At 40.6% G+C, this 17,982-nt stretch overlaps 2 protein-coding genes across 7 annotated transcripts in view; both read left to right on the plus strand.

Moving 5' to 3' along the window:
• PLAG1 (PLAG1 zinc finger) overlaps window positions 1-7,319 on the plus strand; it is a 53,177-nt gene extending 45,858 nt beyond the window's left edge. For 5 of the 6 annotated variants that reach the window (XM_040077143.2, XM_040077167.2, XM_040077186.2 and 2 more), the window contains one exon: window positions 392-7,319. In XM_040077143.2, coding sequence (XP_039933077.1) covers window positions 392-1,655 — 1,264 coding nt within the window. In that variant the 3' untranslated portion in view covers window positions 1,656-7,319. The remainder of the gene's footprint in view (window positions 1-391) is intronic. The other variant, XR_005702964.2, reaches the window with a different exon arrangement.
• Window positions 7,320-15,034: 7,715 nt separating this feature from the next.
• MOS (MOS proto-oncogene, serine/threonine kinase) lies at window positions 15,035-17,637 on the plus strand. Its single transcript, XM_040067944.2, has one exon. The coding sequence runs from the start codon at window positions 15,105-15,107 to the stop codon at window positions 16,152-16,154; it is 1,050 nt and encodes a 349-aa protein (XP_039923878.1). The 5' UTR covers window positions 15,035-15,104; the 3' UTR covers window positions 16,155-17,637.
• Window positions 17,638-17,982: the final 345 nt, after the last annotated feature.

Below are 17,982 nucleotides of genomic sequence, written 5' to 3' on the forward strand. Positions count from 1 at the left end.
CTGCTTTTGTTTTCTGTTTGTTTGTTTTTGTTTTGTTTTGTTTCATTTTTAATGAGCGTAGAATTTTCATTTGTATAAGGAATTGTCACAAGAAAAAGAGTTTGGACTGAAAGTTCTTTGGCTATGGACTTTTACACAAGTACTTTCATACTTGCCCATATACCCCTTTTACAGTAGCTAAAACCCACCAAAACTAAAGTGTCAATTTAAGAGAAATGGCTCGCGTTTTGCTATATTTAAATTTGTCAAACTGTCTTTGTAGTGTCATGCTTTCAGTTAAAAGGTTCTGTTGCAAAGCAGCCCTTAGTGTAGTATTTAGCTGCCATTAAAAAATGAGCACGTGTGTTTTTTGATCAAAATAATTACTTACAGAATATATCTGTGTTTAAAGGCATATGGCTACTCATTCTCCTGAGAAAACCCACAAGTGTAATTATTGTGAGAAAATGTTTCACCGAAAAGATCACCTAAAGAATCACCTACATACACACAATCCCAACAAAGAGGCCTTTAAGTGTGAAGAATGTGGAAAGAACTACAATACCAAGCTTGGGTTCAAACGTCACCTGGCTTTGCATGCTGCAACAAGCGGTGACCTCACCTGTAAGGTATGTTTGCAGACTTTTGAAAGCACAGGAGTGCTGCTGGAGCACCTAAAAACTCATGCAGGCAAGTCATCGGGTGGAGTGAAGGAGAAAAAGCACCAGTGTGAGCACTGTGATCGTCGGTTCTACACCCGAAAGGATGTCCGCAGACACATGGTAGTGCACACTGGAAGAAAGGACTTCCTCTGTCAGTACTGTGCACAGAGATTTGGGCGGAAGGATCACCTCACGCGCCACATGAAGAAAAGTCACAACCAAGAACTTTTGAAGGTCAAAACAGAGCCAATGGACCTTCTAGATCCCTTTACCTGCAATGTTTCTGTGCCTATTAAGGATGAGCTGCTTCCAGTGATGTCTTTACCTTCCAGTGAACTGACATCAAAGCCATTTACAAACACTTTGCAATTAAATCTCTACAACACTCAGATTCAGTCCATGCAGAGTTCTGCATCTGCACACCAAATGGTTGCCACATCGTTACCATTGGGAATGCCTTGTCCAATAGATATGGAGTCTGTCCACCCTTCTCACCAGCTATCGTTGAAATATCCACTCGGTACTACCTCATACTCAGTTTCTATGCCTGAAAAAGAACAGCCATTGAAAGGGGAAATTGAAAGTTACTTAATGGAGTTGCAAAGTGGTATGCCTTCTTCATCCCAGGATTCTCAAGCATCTTCATCAAAACTAGGGCTGGATCCACAAGTAGGGCCGCTTGATGATGGGTCTGGGGAAGTTTCCCTTTCCAAGGGCTCCGTTCCTATTAGCGAACCTCTAAACGCCCCATCATTGGACTTTTCTCAGCTGTTCAACTTCATACCTGTAAATGGCCCTCCCTACAATCCTTCTGTTTCAGTGGGAAACCTCGGGATGAGTTATACGCAAGAGGAGGCACATTCTTCTATGACTCAACTTCCACCACAAACCCAGGATCCACAAGATCCTAGCAATAGTATAGGCCTTGGGTCTCTGCACTCATTGTCAGCAGCTTTCACAAGCAGTCTAAGCACAACCACCACCCTACCACGATTTCATCAAGCTTTCCAATAGGATGTACAAAGCTGGCTTGTTAACTGTCTATTTGTAGAAATGCCTTAGGTGACCATTTTTAACTTAGTGCCTACTATAAGACATTATAAATTCTCTGCTTTTGTACAGTACCAATCTCATGAAGCCAGTAAGAAATTTAAATTAACTTTTTTAAAATGTTTTGAAAGTGTTTATTCTCAGCTGTGTTTACTTTGGTTTGTTGTTTTTTTTTTTTTTTAAACAGTCTCATTGTATTGTTTTCATTTTCACTGCCAATTTACACATTTTAAATGTTCAGTAGAAAGTCATCCCAAGCAAACTCTCAACACTCATCCCGTTTTTAAAACTTTTTCAACCATACCAGCTATTCTGTTTTATTGATGTCAGTGGTAGAACTTCCACTTTTACCTTTTAATATATTTTACTATTTGCAAATAATTCATTTAAAATATGTATCACAAAGATTCCTGAGATTTGGGAAAAAAATTCTCCAGTCTGTTTCCAAACAAATCCTCTTCCCAAATGGTGACACACCTGACCTGTTCTATAATGACAAATCTAAATTTTTTAAATAAATATAGAATTCAGATTTTTCTGAAAACTTGTGTGTGTATATATAGAAGTCCATATATACACATGTACGTATATATAGCATTTTGACTTGTATTGAAGTCATTATAAAAGTTAAGAATTTTGCCATTTTCTGGCTTAAATTTTGGTGGCCTGTTATGGATAACAGAAGAAAAAAAAATTAGCGTAATTCTCTAAAATTAGGGCTGAACTGAATTTCGACAGAGAATCTCTGCTTTCCTAAATGACATGTTTCAAGTTGAATTTGAAACTGTGTTGTGCTTTCGTGACTCTGGTATAGGGAAACAGGCAAAATTAATGGCTGATCTTGAAATAGAAAAGTGTTGTAATGTAGTAATGCAGAATATTTTGTTGCAGTTTTTGTTTTAATTCTTAACTTGCTGTTTTTTTCTCTTTAGTAGCATAGAAAGAGTACTGCATAGGAACCTTCCAGTAGTGTGTTCACATTTGTAGGCATCAGCCTTCTCCCCGCTGCCGCCGCCAAAGGGTGGATCAAGTCCAGCCAGAAAGTGTGTACCTGTTTTCAGTTCAAAACTAGTGTGCAGTCAGAAAGTGAATGTAAATTTGCAAATACCAGTTTGTTTTGTTTTGTTTTTATTGGAGTGATCTTTTCAGTTGTGTTACATGGTGTGTTATGTCCTCCTAAGCAACAAGTTAGATGTTAATCACACTTTCTACACCTGGGTACTTGGTTAGGGACTTTTTGCCCATTGCCAAGATTTAAAGACAGGACTCTTAGGAGTGAAGTAAAAGCATATTGCTTACACCACTTTTACCTAATGCAATATATTCTATTCCCCAACCCCTAATAACCAAAAGAGGAAAAAAAAAAACTAAAAAAACAACCATCCCTGTGATGCATAAAAGCAAACTAGATTTGCTGTAATTCAACAATAACGTTATTTTCCTTGTCATTTTCGTACAAGGAATTAAAAAATGGAAATCGAGTACATTAGTATCTGTCAAATAGTAATGAGGATTCATACAAGGTTTTAAGTGGTTAAACTAAATATACTTCACAGAAACAAAAGTTGCTCCCATTTAAGGAGCTCATGCTCCACATGTTTTATCAGTAGCTCCTACTGTTTTTTTTTAATGCTAGGAGCAATATGCAGGTGTAGTTTTACTATTTTATACATATGTGTATTTAAATTTTATTACTGAAAAATAACATTTTTATAAATGTGTTTGTGTTCCAAAGGCATTAAAATAAGGATGTATTAATAAGGAAAATACCTTTTGAAATTCTGCAAACTGCTCCTAGATTTTGATTTTAGGAGCACGTTATCTTAAGGTGGGCGTTTAGCTCTGCTTCACGACTGCTTCCTCTGGTTTCTGTGAAACAGATTGCTCACTTACATCTTTAGTTGAATGATTTGTTCAATATTGCTTTTTTTCCATTCACCTTTTTAAAGGAAAGAAAAACACAGATGAACAGAGCACAAGCTGAATACAACCGAATGTAACTCTAGTTTATATGAACGACCGTAACGCATCTAAGAAAAACTTGGGTTTATTCTCGATCCTTTTAATCTAAGATGAAGATAAATGGACTTAATTCCTCCGGTGGGTTATGTCCCACGTGGAGCTGAGCATCTGCGACTCTCCCTGCAGCGGAGGAGAGCTGGAAGTGCTTGGCATCCTGCAGCTGACCCAGCAGTGTGGCCGGGCAGTGCTGCCCTCCCTGGGCAGCCTCTGGCACCCAAATTTCCAGTCTGGAGCCACTTGTTATCGGCCCCAGCTGCCAAAAGACTTCATAAAAAACAAAACCCACCGACACTTGGCCAACATGTGTTTCTTAGTGCGTAGCCAGAACCCTTACTACTTTGTTCGTGCCTTAGCTTCCTGAGAAGGGATTGACATTTCACTTGGAGTTAGGTGTACATTTCACTTGAGCAATAGAGACCTCAGACAAGATATTGAACCTCATTCAGTCAGGGTTTCAGTGGGTGGCTGCACCCAGAGTGTTTGCAGCTGAGCTAGGATGTAGAGTAACACGGAAGCAGACTGACCCTTTAAGCAATACCAACACCACCAGAGTGCTTTTGAGCGTCGCTCAGGCGGAGACAATATTGGCCACTACTAAACCATCAGTTTTTAAACCCCATTTTCTTCATTTCCCATGGATTCTTGGTGGGAGGGGGGAGGGCTGGCTGATCATGCACCACTCTTCGTGCAACTTCTAAACTTCTAGTAAGGTTGTTTTGTTTTGGGTTTTTTTTTTGTTTTTTTTTTTTTTGTGTGTGTGTGTGTGTGTTTTTGTTTTGTTTTGTTTTTTTGTTTTTGTTTTTTAATATATATATTTTTGTGTACTTGTTGCTTGTGCTTTATTTAGTAGTAAATTGTGGAATAGAGTGATTTATTGTTAATTTGGCAGTAGCGGTTTTTAAAAACCATATACTGACTGAAACATGAGCCAGAGCTGATTGCTTTATTAAGCTAATAATGAATGTTAAGAGTACATATTTTCAGGATCATTTGCCTAGTGAGCTAAACTTGTATTATAGGCCAATATTTTTTAAAATAAAGCTTGGTCAACCTCTATGTTACACATATTACAAGATATAGCACTTTCAAAAAGAAAACCTAAACCTTTTAAGAAAATTTCGTACAGGTTATGCTTTTTATTATAAAACCTTTTATTATAATTTGTTTCAAGTGCCATTAGATTACATATATGTAGGCCTTTGGTATAATGCTTTGTGTACAAAATGGTAGACATTGTAATTTTAAACAGGTACATTTTTACAGTGTTTTCTTATCAATTTGCTATATTGCACAGAACCAGTGTGTCTTTCTTAAGGGTTTTACAATGGTTTTTACTAGGTTTACATGTTTCAAACTACACTGTCTTCTACTGCCATTTTGAATACCAGTCAAAAACAATTAGGAGTTTGTCCTCACCGTTTGCAAACTGTGTCTTCTGGAGTTCTTGATGGTAAACTTTGTCAAAAATATTTAACATGCAGTATTTGATGCAGAATTTTTTTACCACATCCTATCATCGCTATGCTGCTGTCTGAAGTTAACTTTGGGCCTGATCCTGCATCCATAAATGGGGATCCTGCATCCTTTTATGTCTGTCTCATACACTGGTTTAGCAGCCATCTCCTGTATTCTTCTCAGTCTATAGATAAGCCTCTGAAATATATGTACTTATCTGGTATGTAGTAAACCATTATAGGCTTAGCTGCCCATCCTGCTTCCCCCCAGTGTACAGTTTAAACCACAGCTTACTTAGCATCATGCTCAACTTACAAGTAATGCCACAGTAGTTCAAAATGTGTTGGGGTAGTCCCAAAGCTTTTATGCAATAAGGGTGTCTTACTTTTGTTGGAAGGCAGTGTCTTTTGATAACAGTTATCTAGCCCTGGAAGTGACACAGAACTATTGCTAATCATATGTAAACACTTTTCAGTATAAGCTTCAGTGGTACAGTTGAACCAGAGTGAATGTTTATCTCCTCAGAAACACTCCTGCAATATTGTTATATTGGATCATGCTGCTAATGTAACTTGGGATACAACTCCTCTCATGGTGCTACAAACCTCCCTGTCTCATTCAGATGTATTTTTACCCATAGAAAAAAAAAGGACTATACTAGACCTATAGTTGTATGATATATTTTTATACTGTGACTTAATTTGTCATTAATGAACTTTGTGCAACACCACAATGTATTCATATGCACTTGCAAAAGTAAAATTTTGGACATGCAAATATAAACGCAGACAAGCCCAGCTCTTGTTCACAAAAATAGGTGACTGCTAGTTAATGTTAAATGTGGGCTTTTTATATGGTGTGGAGTGAAGAACATACTATATTTTACTAAAAGCCTTAGATAAAAACTGGGAAGAGTATACTGGTGAATGATGTCACACCCAAACCTGACTCGGATTGCTGAAATTATATTTTTAGCTAGTGGAAAAATTGTTTGGACTTGTATGCTAAAATGTTTTTAATGATAAAAGTTTTGAGTTGGGGAAAAAAAAAAAAAAAAAAAAAAAAAAAAAAAAAAGAACACAGAAAACCCTGCATTCCAGACTGAATTTGTATATGTTTCTTGCATTTAAAATTTGCTATCCTGTGATATGGGAAATTGAGTTGCTTATCATGTATATGTACTTTAAAATGTATTCACAAACTACTGTTGTATTTGTATAAAATATAGACAAAAAGATTGCATATATATTTTTGTGTATAAGCTCTGTAAAATAGCAATCACGTTATGAAGCTGCAGCAGAACTTCATTTTAAACATTCACATCCAAAGAAACAGACTATTTATTGTCCACATACCCTGATTATAAAATATACCTTGCTGCTATTAAACAATAGTGCTGCAGCTTCTTGTGGCCTACAGTGTTATGTTTGCTGTACAAAAATATGTGAACTCCACAAAATATATCAATAAAATTACAGAATGGTTTTAGTTAATGAATAACTTATGCCTGGCATTTCAATAGATAATCTTGATCTGCATGTTTGGGATTGCAAGAAGCAATTACAGAGTACATCCGGTTCTGCTGGGTCTAGTTTGCAAAAGCATGACTGTCTTTATAATTTATGACTGGTAGAACGTCAGTTTTTCAGAAAATCTTAAGGCATAAATATCTGCAGTTCATTATTTTACCAAGGAACAAATGGGATGATGCTACTGTGTCTGTGAAAAGACAGATCTGAACTGAAAGAAGCAATTGAGTTTGCCATCAAATCGCACTTTGAAACACTGAGACACTGGAAGGTAAGTATGGGGTATCCATAGTGGGATCATTCCTTTGGGACACATAGGTGAGTGGTTCCCCATCATTTCAGCTTAGTGCAAGTCTCATACATAGTTTGTTGTAGTTTGCAGGACAAACTTTAAAGGCGTGGCATGTGCTAGACACAGGATGTGGATGTCTCTGCAGTATTTCTAGGAGAAACTCAGTTGCTTTGACCCCGTAGATGTTGGTCTGGCCGTGGCACTGTCTTCTGAAGAAGCCAGGCTAAAGCCTGGGGAAGAGGTGCCTTGCAGCCACAAAAGCAGCCTGCACACAACTGCAGAAAGTTACCTCTGCTCGTTCCACACAGGTGTTCCCTAGCATAGACTGTTTGCCAGGAAAGTAAAAGACTAGCATTTCACATTTCATTGCTTTTCAGAACATATTTCATTAGCATCTTTAGCACTGTCTGTGTTTGCCTGCTTTTGAGTTCCTCTCTTTTCCAAATCTTGGCTTTGTAGGTTCCTTGCTATAGCCCAGTTGGAGAGAAATGATTGTTAGAGAGTTGTTGGCTTTCACTTTCTCCACGTGCAGACATCTTTCCTTTCTTGTGATCCCTACCCCATTCCTCTGAGCTGACTTATCACTTCTGTGCCACAGGTTTCTAACTTGGTTGAGAGGGTTGACCTCGTTATATTGAGAGTCAAAAGCTCAACACATGCTCTGCAATATGAAATACTCTGCAAGACAATTTGTAGCCACCCACAAACACATACCCCCCACACACCCCCTCCAGAGAAAACCACCCCTTCACTGTGTTGCTGTCCTAGCTGGTCTCACCCACTGTTACTGATTTAGCATGTCCTCCTTCCAAGCAGATAGTCTCTAGAAATTCTATCAGCCTCTGCAATAATTGGAGTGGGTTTGCACAGATGACATCTTTGTGTTATACAGAGATCTCTTGATGCAGTCCCTTAAGAATTTCCTTGTTAAATTCAGAGCCACAGACATCTTCCCTTCTCTCTCTCCTGTAATCACCTCTTTCCAAAACTTGCATTCGAAAGTACACTAAAATAGTTCTGTTGTATCCTCTATACCTGGTCTCGCTGTCCTCCAGGAGTAGGAGAGGAAAGCTATACTGGTTTTCCCCTTCACTTTCCCTTGTTCTTTACATAATCTTTTGTGGTTTTTTTCCTTTCCACATGCAAACATGCTCTAGGATGAAAAATGTTTTTTGACAGAGAAATCCAGGACTGATGCAGAGCTACTGTGGATGAGCAAGAACTGAGCAGCTACATTGTTTCCCTGCTTTGCAAATCAAAACATTCTATAAAACTGGGTAGAAATTAAGTTTTCCAAAGTGGCAGCTGCTGTAGTTCACACAGCAAGGATTGGCGATCACAAACAGGCAGCAAGTGGGACAGCAAGATAAACTCTGCTACAAAATTTAGTCTGTACTTAATAGTTTGAGAAGTATATTGGAAGATTAACTGGTGCTTATCAGTGTGAGCTGGCGCCTTTAGCAAATAAACAGCAACACTGTATTTCTGGTTTGAACAACACTGGAGATAGTGGTGTTGAAAATGACAGACCCCAGCAACAGCGTGAAGGTTCAAGTTCCTGCTCATGTGTTATATCCCAAGTAATTCAGTATGAACTTTCTCTAATCCTAATAAAGGTGTAACAGCTTGCCTGGTATTTTTACTTTTCTATAATTTTATTTATTTATTTATTGTAATGGTCTGCATGTCCTCCAGTAATGAACATTTTCAGTGAAAGTATTTGGAAAAATATAATGAACAATTCTGTTCTTCATTGTCATCACAGCCTTGTCTCATTTGGGGATATTTGTATCACAAGATCACCAGCTACAAAGCTAGTTTGCCTCAGAGGGGACTGAAGAGACATCAGCTGTCAGCTGAGCACTCTGAAAACAGGCCCATGGTGCTGCCTGCTGTGGCTGAGCTGGAAATCATTTCAATTGATCCCTTGATAGTTTACCCTATTTAGTGGGGCTGATTCTCACTGTTGCACTGAACTGCCACGTACGAAGAAGAATGGTTTAGTGTCACTTTCACATGTCAGAATTCTGCTTGATGTGTATTAAGTAGTGCAGAAAAGCTGAAGAGACAGGGTTTCTAAAAATCAGTACATTGCTTAAACTCTGCTGAAAGTTTGTGTGCACATGTATGTATGCACGCATGTATGCATGGGAAAGTAATCCAAGCTGGAAAAGTTGATAGATTAGTTTTGGGTTTGTTTTTTTTTTTTTCATTTTGGTTTCCTCCAAAATGTTTTAAGTCTAAAGTGTTTGTGTTTTACAAGTCCAAAGTGAATCATATCATTTGTTAAGGTATCCCCAAGTTAACACGGTGCATGGTTTCCCAGGCAAGCTGGAAGGGCTTCTTCCAATTACTTGATTAATCTATGAGAGACAGCAGTTTATCTAAAGGGTGCACAGACTCCAGTGAGGAAGGTGTTTGTCAGCTGTCCTTGTGTAGTCCTAGATACAATTTCAGCAGAAAAGTTCCATAGGCTGTGCCTCTGAAATTAGGCTCAACTTTGGCTTACAGGCTTTTGTGTTAAATTGTTACACATGTGGTCATGGGTAAATCCTCAAAGTTCCTTCACAAGTACTTATATTGAAAATAAAAACAAGATACAGGTTTTCTGTGGTTTAGGGGCATGCCATAAGTGAACAACATCTGAGCTGTAACATAAGACTATCAAATATCAAACATTCATGACAAATAAACACAGACTAAAGTCCCAAACTTTCTGAAGTCTCACCTGAAAATTGTCTCCTTTTCTTTTGTCAAGTGTTTGACTCCTTACACCGATGAAGTATTACACGGTTGCCCCATAGTTTATAAGCTCTGTTCACTTGGGTTGAATTCAGCAGCATTTTTACAAGAAGCTTCTGCACTGAAAGCCCTGCAATAATTTACTTGAATTGTATGACCCATTTTAACGTTGAGCTTAAAACCCTTCAGCTTACGGCAACCTCTGAGAATTTGCTGAGCCCCACCAGAGTACCCAGGCCATGACTTCAGAGCCACTAAATGTAGCTGATTCTCTTGCCTCTTCCCCTCTACAAGTCTCCGAAGAGGCGGTGTTTGCAGGAAGCCACCACATTTGCTATGGCGGTGTATTTAATATACATCCCAGAGCCGGGCGTGATTTGTGATAACAGGATTAAGCTGCTGGGAGATTCTCTCCCCTTAATGCATCAGTCTAGGCATCAGTATTAAATCCATGTCTGGCAAAGCAGCAGCCTCCCAGCAGTAGACTTAGCACTAACATACCCTCCCGCCCCAGGTCCTTTGCTGTACGTGATTCATTTTTCTCATTAAGCATTGAAGCTGTTTCCTAGTCCTTAAGCTACAGGTCTTAAATTCCAACTCTGTATTTGGCATCTCCTTGTGACCCAGCAAAGTCAGCTTTGCTCCCAGGGCAAGACTGCAAAACCAGTCTTGGACAATTTGGCTGAAGACACTGCATAAGGTGCCTGCCATGTGACAGCAGTCAGCCTGGCAGCATAGGCATCTGTCTTTGCATGGCCAGAAAATGCTGCTGTGGGTGAGAGCCTGGAGTTTACATTTCATTTTCTTTATCCCTAAGTTTGCATTCTTTTAGCTTGTCACAAGGTGCCCTTTTGAAATTGTGGTATAAATCTACAGCAGCGGGTCTCAGATTGTTATCCCTGGTCCACCTTGGTCATTGAGACCCCTGTAAATCAGCTGTGAAACCTCACCTGCATTTCCAGTGCCTCCAGTTAAAACCTCTGTGTGTTCAGGTAAGGAGAGCCTTTGCTTCATGCGCTTGAACACAGGGAGTAAACCTAGTGTGAAGGAAAAAAAGCATCAAACAGCTGTTTGGCAGTGTGTGTTTGAAACTTGATCTTATTATTTATAAACTAGGGTTTAACCTTTTAAAATGTTTATTATTATTATGTCTCAGAAGTAAAACAGCATCACAGTTCTTGCGGATGTATTTTTTCCTTGCATTTGGGTTTACCTTTCCCTGTTTTAATTAAAACTTGCTTGTATTTGCAGTTCCAGGGTATCATTTGTCTCACCAAAACAGCCAAACTCTGAAACGTGAATGGGATTCTTTTCTGGCTTGTTCTTGTAGGTGGGAAAAAAAAAAAAAAAAAAAAAAAAAAAAAAAAAAAAAAAAAAAAAAAAAAAAAAAAAAAGGGGGGTGGGGAGGGGGGCGTGTTTAATCAGTGCCTATCTTCAGAGAAAGCCTCTATAGGGACTGGCTCCAGAAAATGTTATCACTTACACCTGTGCAATTGACCATATCAGAATTCCTTTGGGGCGACTCTGAATCAATCATTTGAGGTCTATGAGGTGTGACCGGAACCAATGCTTGGACTATGAAACTCTGTGCATGAGGAGAATGTAGGTTCATCATCAAATCCTAAACTGAGATCAGAGGGGCTAATAGTAAAAGGAGAAAAAAAGAAAACGCTTGGTTTCAAATAGAGAAGAAAACCTCTCAGAAGTCACTAAGCCGCAGCCTACAGAACTGTCCTGCTTTGAGTAGGACTGTAATTTAAGCACTGAAGAGCTACATTTGGCTCCTTTAGCAAGGTTACAAAGTAACCTAGTGGAAACACAATGCTACCTCTGTGTTGTAAGGCAAGTCTTAGAAGCCTCTGGATAGCCAAGCCTTCAAGGGATTGTTACATGGTACAACCACCAAATGTACAAAGAAATAAAGTAATCATTGAGGAGAAGTATATAACCACACACTCCTAAACTCTCCGAAGTCAGTTCCAATCCCAAGTCCTGTCCTTCTGTTTTAGACAAAACTGGCTATTAATCTCAAGAGTGATGCACCTTGATGAAAACAGAACTGGTGTTTGGTACGTGTCCTGGTTATATCCATGCCAGCCCTATAAGGCCCCTTGGTAGAGAGGCTAACTTCTCCTGTCCACTGACCAAACAAAGAGCAGTAGCAACTAAGAACAATGGCAAACAAAGACTTTCTATATTCCTGATATGCAAGTGAGATATGAATGGGGGAACCGAGTGAGATTCTGTATTCCTTCTCATCCAGAAGCACAGACTAGGTTGGGCAGCCGGTGTAGCATTGGATGCACAGGTATGTTTTACTTGCAGAAATACAGCACACCAGCTTGGAACAAACCCACTGCTGCTGCAGGTTATTGTAGCTGTGACAACTGTGACATATTGCAGCCGACAGGACACAGGCAGGGTGCCTCACTCCTGTCACTTGTAAAAGTTCCTATTGCATTCTGTACTGATGACTTCTGGCTCCTACAGCTTCCTTTTCCCTCAATGGGCACAGTTGGTTGGAGGCTGCTGAGGGCTGCCCTGGGGAAGGGTGGCCGGGAGGGAAGGGGCAGCGTGTCCCCAGCAGCCCTGCTCCCCTCTGCAGGTGGCTCACTGGGGCTTACCCCAGCCTGCAGTGATGCTGGAGCTAAACAGAGCTGTGAAGCTTAGCACGGACCTACAAGGATTGCAGCTCCTGGGAAGTCACTGGGCCACATCACCAGTGGATTACAGGAAAATAATGTTCATTAAGAATAAAAGCCTGCTGGCATTTAAATCAGATTTAATCGTGTTCACATTGAAAGACTCTGGATGTTCCCTTGCTTTGGTCCTCAGCCATAAGTTTGAGGCAGGACAGTAAAGTTACATTGAGGCACTTTACACCCCAAAGGATGCCCCTCTTCCTGTTCAGAAATTCAGGGGTATATACCCCAAGAACAATACTACAATGCCTACCATGGCAGGGCAGAACAGAAATTTTTCTGACAGAAAAGGGTAACAAGAAAATTAACCGAAACGGTAACAAAAGGACAGCTGGCAGATGTGGACGTGGAGTTTGGAAATAATAATATGGAAGGTCTGATACATGCTTTCAAATGCAATTTCAATCAAAGGAATTTGGAAACAACCCTAATCCTGTCTATTTTATGAACATATTATTTTATTGCTGTTTTATGGCATTCACAATCATCAGACAGGCTGCTGTAGTTATCAGCTTTACAGGTCTAAGCTCAGTCTTTTCATCCACACATCCTTCTACCTGTGCCTCTCCACACCCAACTTTCCCTTTGAACTTCACTGCCACTATAACCTGGTGAAAACAGGCTTGGAGAATTCAGAGCAGAAATGTCTTTCTGTGCTTTTATATCCTATGTGGCACAGAATCCCACTGAAGAATTGGAGCCCTACTAGCACTTGGAAAACAGGCATAAAAATCTCTCTTTCTTATGTAGCTTCATCCACTTTCTGCAGCTTTTCATTTCCATCACAACTCAGCTCCTAGAAGACATTCTCTGCAAAGACTGGAAATGGAGACTTCTACAAACAAGCTTAACATCGTAGTGCTGCTCAAGAAAGCAAAGTTAATACCTGTTGTCTTTATGGCTTATTTCACTGTACATTTAAAACTACACGAAAAATCCTCTGGTCCTCCCCCACCCCCAGAACATCCCTGTGTAACTGATGATGAGCCAGAGAAATGCCCTGAAGTGGGGGTAGCAATAGGGTATTTCATGCTGTACAATGGAAAGCTGACGGGGTGTGGTAGCACCTGACAGGTCCAGGGGTCTCTTGCTCTGCCAGAGTCCCTTCTGGGAGGGGTCAGGAAAGAGAAGCCTTGTGTTGTCAAGGAGTCCCATCTGCAGGAACTGTCCCACCCACCCTTGTGAGGTCTCTCAGCATCCGTTAGTCTTTGCACTCTCATTTGCTAACAATTCCTGTTAGTACCTATTTATCTAGATCTTCCCTAGCCTGTTTCACAGTGCCAGATGATAACCCAAATTCTCCATTCCCATTCATCTGTGGTCCAAGTTTGCTTCCCTGTGAATTGCTGCGGCAAATTTCTCCTGATTATACTAAATCTCAGTACTGGGGAAGATCTCTATCACTGATTCACAGAGAAGTGATGTCTTTGAGACCCTCTAGTTGAGTTGATCTAGAGTTCAGCGAGGGTCAAAAAACCAATGAAACAAAAAATCCCTAAACATAACAAAATGAAAACACCAGGAAACCCCTGCAGGAGCTGCCTGCAGAGTCAGTGCTGCCTAGAGATAAACCCTGGAAGAAAGGACTCTCAGCCTGAAGTTCCATGGCAGAATCTGTACTGAAAAATCTGACGTCCAGAGGAAGGTTCTGAAGAGTGAGGAGGTAGGAAACGACTTCCAAGCTTGCCAAGATATTTGTCAACATGTTCAGAAAGATACTGGAATATTCAAAAATCCTTAACTCTTAACTGTGTAGGTCCCATGAGGGTGCTCTACTATCTGGGCAGTACAGCAGGTATCAAACACTATGGCAGTTAGCATGAGCACTGCAAATATGTGAGAGGGTCAAAATTCAAGCCCTTTAAAAACCACATGAACCACTAAAACAAAATTCTGTTTCTTTGATTTCTAACCGGAACAGTTCTGTAAATTCAGCAATAATTTTTCTAAGAAGGATCCAGAAATAAAACAGACACCTGTGGTAGTACTACATGGGGTGTGATGAGAAGATGACCAAATACTTACATGCAATTCTAGTTACTGTATTCAAAGGATGATACAGAACAATAATTTGTCTTTATGCTGCTATTAAGGTTGGGGCTTGCAAAGCTGAGCGCCCAAACCAGTCCCCTTGTCCCAGTCCCAATTTAAGTAGTAGGTTCCTACAAACACACTTTTACATTTATGCCTGCCATAGTGTGATGAAACGTTAGCACTCACCACTTCAGCTGCTTCCACTGACAAAGACTTTGAGCTGTTTAATGCACCTGATGCTGATCATTCCTGCCTGGAGCCATGGTGAAATGCATTCATCAGTCACTGCTTTATTTACTTCTAGGGCATTTTGCTAAAGGCATTCAATGGGCAGAACATATTTCTTTTTCTTTTGAGATTAGAAATGATGTGAAATACTTAGGAGATAATAATTTTTTAGCTTTAAATCCGTTTGCCTTGACTTTCTAGAGACTTGCTTCAGGGCTGAAGAAGAATGTTTCCAGGTGAACCTGATTTGGTACTGACAGTTGTGACAGATGCAGTTCATTTTGGGGGAGGGAGGGGAAATGGTGAAGGGAGGATAAAAGGGTTTGGAAGCAAGTTCAGGTCTTTTCTGTCAGGGAAGCTTTCTAGTCTTCTGTCTTAAGCAGCTGTCTATTGTTTTCTCCTTCATATTATGCCATCACCTATTCCTCTTAATTGTTTTCTTTCTTTTGAGTATTCCCCCTCTGCGGACTCGCGCCCCTGCAGCAGCCCTTTAGTTATCCCTGGCAAAGATAGCAAAAGCTTTTTGGGGGGAACATTTTCAGCCAGGACTCGTCGCTTGCCTCCACGCCTTTCCTGGTACTCCATTGACTGGGAGCAGCTCTGCCTCCTGCAACCCTTAGGATCTGGGGGCTTTGGCTCTGTCTATAAAGCTACCTACCACGGTGCAACAGTGGCCGTGAAGCAGGTGAAGAAGAGCAGCAAAAACCGGCTGGCATCTCGGCAGAGCTTCTGGGCTGAGCTGAACGTGGCCCAGCTCCAGCACGATAATGTGGTACGTGTGGTGGCTGCCAGCACCTGCGCCCCGGCCAGCGAGAACAGCCTGGGCACCATCATCATGGAGTATGTGGGTAACACCACTCTGCACCATGTAATTTACGGCACTGGGGACGCATGGAGACAGGGGGAGGACGGTGAAGGAGGATGCGGAAGGGAGGCGCTGAGCATGGAAGAGACTGTGTGCTATTCTTGCGATATCATGACAGGCTTAGCCTTTCTGCACTCACAGGACATTGTGCACTTGGACCTGAAGCCTGCCAACGTTTTCATCACTGAGCAGGGAGTGTGCAAGATTGGAGACTTCGGGTGCTCCCAGAAACTGGAGAAGGGCTTGTCCCAGAGCGCCCACGTTTGCCAGCAAGGGGGCACGTACACGCACCGTGCCCCTGAGCTCCTCAAGGGGGAGAGGGTCACTGCCAAAGCGGACATCTACTCGTTCGCCATCACCCTGTGGCAGATCGTCATGCGCGAGCAGCCGTACCTGGGTGAGCGGCAGTACGTGCTCTACGCCGTGGTCGCCTACAACTTGCGCCCTTCGCTGGCTGCCGAGGTGTTCCACGAGTCCCCGCTGGGCCAGACGCTGCACAGCATCATCAGCTGCTGCTGGAAGGCCAACGCAGAGGAGCGTCTGAGCGCAGACCAGCTGCTTCCCAGCCTCAGGGCCCTCAAGCAGAGGCTCTAGGAACGCTCAGGACTCTTTGAATCCTTTTTGTCGACTTTTCTTTCCCTCCACCCTTCCTCTGAATATAATTAATTTAGCTCCTGTGTCATCTAAAGGCTTTGTTGCTGGTTTTTTTATACTTGGGGGAAAAAAAAAAAAAAAAACCCAAAAAACCAAACTGTTTTGATATAAGAAAATAAAAATGAAGATATTTAATGATACAGGAAGGGGATAGAGGCAAAGATTAAGATGTTGGCATACATGACTTTTTCTGGTTGATGTGTTGTGCTGCCTTGTTCACTGAGAGATGTGCAGAAAAAATGTTCGTTGTAAGTAAGTGAAGTGCAAATAAGGGTCTACTTCTGGAAGGTTCTTTTTACATAATACCTTTCGGTATTTTTAAAATGTCAAATATGAGTAGTTCTTGACACCAGCTAGGGCAGTGCATTTGAGCTTTTCCTCTTCATTTACCAAAGAATGAGTATGTATCACAAATCAATGAATGCAGAAAAATAAAGAGTGTCAGTGGCCTATTTAACTTGTTCTTAGATGTATTTAGTTTCAGTAACTATGCTGCTTCTGATATGGAAGATGTGAACTACTCATATAGTCCTTGAGATAAAGAACCTTTTTTTCAGTCTAAGACTACTAAGAGTAAGAAAATGCATTAACAGCCTGTACTTTTTGTAAGGCTTCCCTGCTATCAGGTATGTTAGTAGCAACTGCTAATTGCAACACTGTGAATTTTGAAGTATTATAAGAACATTTTGTGGAGAAGTAGAATGTAGTGTGTGGAGTTCTTAAAAACTGTGTGTGGGGGGGGAAGAATGGTAAAGGGAGGATTATTTGCGCTTCATAATGCGTGGCTCAGTATTGGACAAGATACTGTAAGTACTGAAAAGGAAGTTTGCTTACAGCAGTAATAATGTTCCTCTGCTGGTGCTCAAAGCATATACTATTGAACTATCCTCTGCAGTGCTTGTCTTATCTGCTATCTTTCCTAATCTGGTTGTAGTGTGTCTGGGAAAGGAAATGCTGTAGGCAATGCTGAAGACAAAAAGCTCTGATCCCTGACTTATCAGAACAGATAATTGTACATCTGAACCCTTATCTGGAGCTGCCTGCTGTAGCCAATATTCCCATTCTACTCAAAGCCTCTGCTTCTTTTTAAGACGGGAGAAAGAGTGATGTTTCAGTCAAATTGTTTTTCTTCTTTACCCTTCCTCCCCCTTGCTTCCATTCTGGAGAGAGGAAAAAAAAAAAAATCCCAAAGGAATTGAGCCAGTTTCCTGATTTCTGACACACATCTGTTCTTAGCCCCGTGAAATCCTGGAAATGAGCAACTATGTGAATTTGAGATGATTCTGTAGGTCTTTATGGTATTTGGGTTGGTAATTGAAATTAATGGTTTATAAAGCATATCTAAGCTTAACTATTTCTTGGTCTTCTGTCCCCCTTAAGTGGAAAAGGAAAATGCTGGCTGGAATAAAAAACCCTGAAGTAATTTCTGGAAAAAGTTTCCTGTGTTTCTCTGTCAAAATACTTACACTATAGAACAAGAACTTTTTTTGTGTGTGAGTGTTGTATAACTTACTTAATAAAGAAGTTGTTTTATAGACAACAACTAAGTCAGTTACCTTTTGAAATTATTAGCTGAGGGCATACAAGATAAAATTTTAGAAAAAACCCTTGATGTGCCTCACCTTAACATCAAGCCTTAAATAAAAATGCTTCTGCAGCTTTCAAAAGAATAAAAAAATTGAATTAATTTCTTTTACTAGTTCCTCAATGCTTGTGTTGTATTTATTTTGCCAGTCTAGGAAGCTTGCTGCTTATACTGCTAGAAACC

The sequence above is a fragment of the Hirundo rustica genome, chromosome 1, assembly GCF_015227805.2.
Source record: "Hirundo rustica isolate bHirRus1 chromosome 1, bHirRus1.pri.v3, whole genome shotgun sequence".
NCBI lineage: Eukaryota > Metazoa > Chordata > Aves > Passeriformes > Hirundinidae > Hirundo > Hirundo rustica.

Bases quoted from the DNA above. Each gene is read 5' to 3' on its own strand.
- MOS (XM_040067944.2), top strand. From the start codon at position 15,105: ATGCCATCACCTATTCCTCTTAATTGTTTTCTTTCTTTTGAGTATTCC.